The sequence below is a fragment of the Lactuca serriola genome, chromosome 8 (assembly GCF_051521515.1).
Source record: "Lactuca serriola cultivar US96UC23 chromosome 8, Lser_US96UC23_V15, whole genome shotgun sequence".
Classification (NCBI taxonomy): Eukaryota; Viridiplantae; Streptophyta; class Magnoliopsida; order Asterales; family Asteraceae; genus Lactuca; species Lactuca serriola.
In genome coordinates, this window is record NC_136415.1 from 8,862,924 (window position 1) to 8,869,108 (window position 6,185).

At 36.7% G+C, this 6,185-nt stretch overlaps 1 protein-coding gene across 5 annotated transcripts; it reads right to left on the reverse strand.

The window, feature by feature from the left end:
• Positions 1–682: 682 nt before the first annotated feature.
• Positions 683–3,624, reverse strand: LOC145070389 (F-box family protein). 5 transcript variants are annotated; one of them, XM_079017324.1, is made up of 7 exons: positions 3,108–3,624; positions 2,401–2,555; positions 2,233–2,320; positions 1,978–2,147; positions 1,755–1,900; positions 1,544–1,652; positions 683–964 (listed from the first exon to the last, which is right to left on the reverse strand). In XM_079017324.1, exons 1-7 carry the CDS (start codon positions 3,290–3,292, stop codon positions 915–917), a joined length of 903 nt encoding a protein of 300 aa, XP_078873450.1. In that variant the 5' UTR covers positions 3,293–3,624; the 3' UTR covers positions 683–914. The 5 variants fall into 5 exon arrangements, with proteins under 5 accessions (XP_078873450.1, XP_078873452.1, XP_078873454.1 ...); XM_079017326.1 differs by having other exon boundaries at positions 685–914; positions 1,520–1,652; positions 3,108–3,623; XM_079017328.1 differs by having other exon boundaries at positions 686–914; positions 3,108–3,623.
• Positions 3,625–6,185: the final 2,561 nt, after the last annotated feature.

Here is a 6,185-nt window from a genome sequence, read left to right on the forward strand (position 1 = left end):
GTGCTGGTGATGGGGTAGTGGTGGTAATGATGGTGATGGTAGGTGCGTGATTATGGTAGTGGTGTTGGGCGGTTGTGTGTATGTATGTGTGTGTGTTGGTGTTGTGTGGGTGTGTTTGTGTTTGTGGGGTTGGGTTAAGTGTAGGTGTGTGTTTGTGGGAGTGTTGGTGGGTGTGTTTGTGGGGGTGGGGATAGGTGGGGAGTGTGTGTTTATGGTGGTGTACTGGTGTAAGTGTGGGTGCGGGTTGGGGTAGGTGTCTGTGTTTTGGGGGTGGGTGGGTGTGCTTGTGGGGGTGGATGTGCATGTATGTATGTGTATGGGGGGTGGGGGTGGGTGAGTGGGAGTGGATAGATGTGGGTAGGTAGGGTGTGGTGGGTTGGGTGTTAAAGTGGGGTAGGTAGAGGTGGGTGGGTGAGAGTGGGTGTGTGTTTATATTTAAAAAAAAAAATTGAAATTAGAAAATTATGGAAAACAATGATTATGGGTTTTCCAAAAATTTCCCACTTATTTGAAAATTTTATAAAAATAGACGAACTAAATGAATTTTCAAATTTTCATTTTCCTTGGAAATTTTTTCCGGAAAACGACTCATTTTTCCGCAACTAAACGCAACCTTAGACTTTTTGTATAATTTTTTTGCGAATTAAATTTAAACTTCAAGTCTTCAACCATATACATATTTGTTGATTACAAATAAAAAAGATAGAAACAAAAATACAATAACATAAAAGTGAGAAAACTAGCAAATGAAATACCATATTTATAAATAGACTAAATCAAAGACATGTTTGATTATAATTTTTGGGCAAAGTCTAATTTGTCTTAGCCACCCTCATTTATGTTGGGAGTTGGGAGAGATATCTCAAGTGCAACTTTTTCTTCATGGTTTCATTGCTCGACCAATATTTAGTTTCCTATAAAGTGAAATGGTAAGTTTTGAACTTTCTATAACATCCAAGTAATCCTACAAACAGATGAATACTTCCATTAATTTGGAGTGTTAATAACACACAACCAATGATGACTATAATCGAAAATTGTAATTTTTTTTCCATAAAGCTAAAAATATCTAGACCAAAAGTCTCGACCACACCAATGGTCTACATTCCTCTTCACTTCATTTCACCAACAAAAAATGTTCTAAATTCTGTATTAGTTTTCAATTGGAATAATCAAAAGATGATATGTTCTTGATTCTCTTTTAGCTTTCAGTTATATGAGGAAAGTAGGATAATTTGACATAAAATAGATATGATAAGATAACCAATTAATTAAAGGTTGAGTTACAAAAAGAATGACAACAATACTTGATACTATTTTAACCAATCCATATATATATATATATATATATATATATATATATATATATATATATATATATATATATATATATATATATATCATACTCTCATCTAACCTTTTAACCTAAAACACTACTCTTTTTTTATTATTTTACATAAAATTTACATAAAATGGTAAAACTAGCAAGTGTGTAAACATTAAATGATAAAAATAGTACATTGTACTCAGTGAGAAAACTCACTCCTCCTAGGATATGCCCAAAGCTTGGGGGCAAAATCGTCATATGAATCACAATCACTATCATTATCACTGTCTGATGAAGCATACTCACCATCTATGTACTCAACAATCTGCCAAAACAAAACAAATAAACAAAATCACATTCCAAACACCACAAGATGACTAGATAAATTGGAAACCTCTCATGGTTATTGAAGTTAAATTCAAGATACCTGTCGAGTAGATATTGGGTTGATTTGGTGATATTTACATTTCAGTCCAAATGTTTTGTTGTTTCCCATGTCATTGACCCAAACAGCTGCATGACAATGCTTGCAGAAGCCTCTAGAAGATGTAAGAAGTTTCTTCCATGAAATAGCTGCAATCAAAATAAATGTAATGTGTATAAAGTTGAATGATTTCTTAAAAATATAAACTTGGGATGCTTTTGCTTACCTTCATATGCTTTTTTAAAAATATTTTTCCAGTCAAGGCTGCCCTGTTGGGTGCATTTATCATTGATTAATTCACCATGAGCGTGATTATTGATCTTGGAGAGAGTATTTGAAGTGTTGGTGTAGAGTGTCTTCCATACATGGCTATCACTTGAAGCAATGTTCCATGAACTGAAGACATGAAGCATTTACAGGTATTATTTACATTTTCAAGAAGTTGAAAATTTAAAATCCATGAAAAGATAGAAAAAAATACCGGCAAACTTGTGAAGAAGAAAGTAAAGATTGTAAATCCAAGAAACTGAAGACATGTACAAGAACATCTTGTGGAAGTTCAACCGGATCTGAACAAAAAACAAAAATCATGAAATGAGATTAATGTAAGAACTATAGAGCATCAAATGCACATAAAACAAAAACCAACCTTCTTCATTGTTTCGTGCTTTGGAATGCCTCTTATGAGCAACCATGGCATGCTTGAACTCGGTTACAGCCTGAGCCTTCTTTTGCTTTGGCAATGCTGATTCCACAGCTTGAAGGAGGGTATTTGCTGCATGAATGGCGGTTTGTGTTTGCATTCTGAATTCAAGTGAATGAAATTACAAATGTATTATGAAAAAAAAAAAAAAAAAAAAAAGCTCCATAAACAATCAAAAGGTTTATAATGCCCCAAATCCAGTAAATCCACTCAAACACATTTGAACAAAATGATGTTATTTGCTGCTTTCGAAATAATAGGCAGGTATGCTTATAAGTTATAATCACGATTAATCTAAAAGCAAATGCGAATCCTCCAAAAAGTTTGTGTTTATGTGCTCCCTTCCGATTAAGTTTGAGGAAAAAACAAAAAAGCGAAGAACTACACAGGAAGGCAGATAAAGTACATAAAACTCCAATTTGACTCTGCACAGGTTTATTACATCGATGACTACATTTAAGCTTTCTCTGTTGTATTATGAAAAGAATAATCAAGAAGACTTGAATTTGAAACACAGTTGGTTCCAAAATTGGATTCTGAATACCGAGGAACTACTAGACAATCAATTTGTGCGCTTTTCGGAAGAAATTTCATCAAACACCATGAAAAGTGAATAAAAATATGATTTAGATTAGGGATCGAAGGAAACATACCGAGGAAGAAGGCGAAAGGCGGCGAGGACGTCTTGGAAAACAAGAGATTGCAAGTTTTTGGGGAATTTAGAATAGGAGAGTTTGAGAATTAACGCAAGCTCTTTACAAGCCAACGGATACTGATAGATTCGGGAGAAGGATTGTTGAAGCCCTAATTTATGGTACCTATCCATCGGACCTTCCATTCTTCCAAATTTGTGGTGGTTTAAGAATTAGGGCAAATTTGCATGTTGATTGTTGCGGGGGAAATAGGAAGTTGAAGCGGTTTCATTTCATCGGTCATGACAGATTCTTTACACAATTACTTTTTGTTTCTCAAGTTAATGCCTGATCGTATTCATTCTTTATTTGATATACAAATCTACTTTGAAATCAGGGATGGAAACGAGGCTTTCAAATTACGGATGAAAATGGGGCGGATAGTGCTGAGTTGACCGGCTCTCTCCTCGTTCCTGAATGTCTGACCTCCTTTTATTCAAGGGATGCGGACAATCAAATCTCATCCTTAATAGATTTTGGGTTTATTTCTAACCTATCTCTCATCTTTTTTTTCAACGGCAAATGAGATATATATTAAAATAAAATAAGAAAAAAGGTACAAGCTTAGCCAACAACTAAGACGTAGACACGAAAACAATACTGCAAGAAAATACAATATTATGAAAAGGTAGAATTAGAATGCGAGAAAAATGAATAGCTCCATTCCACCTAGCAACCACCTCAAAAATTGCTCATGTGTTTGCACCAAATATATGATTGGGAGATGTTATCAACGCATTTTGTTGGGGGGAGTCCAGATATTTTTTTAAACTTTGTCGTTTGTAGCCCTCCAAATGTTCCAAAGAAGACAATAGAACACAATGTTTGTTATCAATATTTTCTTCGGACAGCTAGCCAATGAGGCCACGTGATCAATGAATTCCATCACACATGTGAAACTCCTAGATTGCAAACCACACCACTTGAAAATCCATTGAAGAACCACCTTAGCATACTCACAGCGAACTAGGAGATGATCAACTGATTTCTAGCTCCTTATTACACATCGGACACTCTGAGTTCGTGGTGTTAATACCCCTTATAGCTAATGTGTCAGCTACATGGATTCTACCCATCGAGGCCCTCCAAACAAAGCACTTGACTTTCAAAGGGATCACCTTTTCCCAACAAATTACTAGCCCACTATAATGGATTAATTTAGAGTCGATTAGTCGCCTCAAAAAGTTTACAATATATTCCTCATTTGGTGATAAGGTAAAACTGAAACCGAATGGGGGGAACATTTTGGTAGCCCAAATTTCCAATATCATTGTATAGTTGTAAGATTTCAACTAATTCAACAGCATTATTCAACTCATGCTTCCAACACCATGAGAAACCGTTCCTTGACAATCGCTCATTAAAAAACAACATTTTGTGGATTCAATCTGGTAAAGGTGAGGGGATTTTTGTTAGAAGGGGATGTTATCGCACCATGCATCCTTCCAAAACAGAATTTGAATGTTCGTACCAGGATTGAGTTTGAACAGGTCGTTGTCGTTGATATTGAGAGCAACAAGGGACTCAATGGCTTTAGCAATGTTGCACCATACTCCAGATGAGCCTTTCCTGGCTATATAAGTAGCAGGCTTCCTGAAAAGATTGTGTATGCTCATTATAACTGATGTGTGTGAACTCAACTAGTTTTAAACCTACTTTTAATTATAAAATTAGCACACAGAGGCAGTAGACCTATCAATTGTAGTGTAGCTAAATAAGTAAGGTATTGAACCCAGGGAACGGAAAATTTAAACTAATAGCTGATATTATCCAAAAAAAACAAGTAATAAAAGGAAATGTTTTCTCTAGTTTTGCAAGACTAGAAAACTTAAATAAACTAACTAATACGCAATTTAACTAACTAGCAGCTAAAACAAGTTATTGCAACTAAATTCAATAATTAAGAGGACTTTTGTTTAGGTTCGACTCATTTGATCCCATGGATGATTTTATAGTGAATGTTTCGGATTAATTCTTCATTAGTTAACGATTGAGGTGATTAGGTTCACATTCGTTATTACTAATCCTTAGAAAACAGATTAATTCAAGCAATGGTCAGTTGTCTAAATTAATGAATTTCCTAGATATTGATCCGGATTAAGTAATTTTACAATTAAGGGTGAAGGCTTGGCAACGTATTTTCATGTGCACCTTTGAGAGTTTCTACCAACACTTTCTTGGTCAAGTGATCAAAAGATTTCGATGCTAACTTGCTGAGAGCGTCGACCCTCGCATATTTCCCCTGGGAAATATGCTTGATCTTGAAGCTTTTAAACGAATGTGTTAACTTCCACATTGTGTCTAGGTATCTCTGCATCCTTTGGTCATTGGATTCGTAAGTGTCATTGACTCTGTTAGTGATGAACAAAGAGTCGCTAAAAGCTGAGAGGTGTTTTGCTTTGACCTCTCGCGCTAGGCGAAGGCCCACGAGAAGTGATTCATATTCAGACTCGTTATTGGAGACCTGGAATTCGAATCTTAAAGAATAAATGATCTCTGCACCACCAGGGTTTTTGAGGATCAAGCCCGCATCAGATCCTTCCTTGCTTGCAGCGTTGTCAGTATGTAGCTCCCACACTTCTTTTCTCGCTTCGGGGTCCGAGGGCTCTATCGACACAGTCGTCGACACCCTTTTGAGCGTATCGGGGATTTCTACTTGGAAGTCTGATAGAGCTTGAGATTTGATTCCGGATCGTGGTCGGTAATCTATGTCGTGCTCTCATAGCTCGATGGCCCATTTCGCCATTCGTCCCAACATTTTCAGTCTTGGAGGGATTTGCTTCACTGGGAAGTTGGTTAGAACCTCAATCTTGTGAGCCTAGAAGTAGCGTCGGAGGCGTCTGGCTGCGTAAATCAGTGCAAGGACTAATTTCTCTAGAATTAGGTAATTGAGCTCTGGGACCTACAATGCTCTGCTCACGAAGTGTATCGAAAGCTACTTTTGGTCCCTTTTGACTGTCAGTACCAACGATATAGCTTCGTCAAATGCTGTCAGGTACATCTGCAGGGTCTTTCCTAGTAAGGGGCTCGCCATGGCCA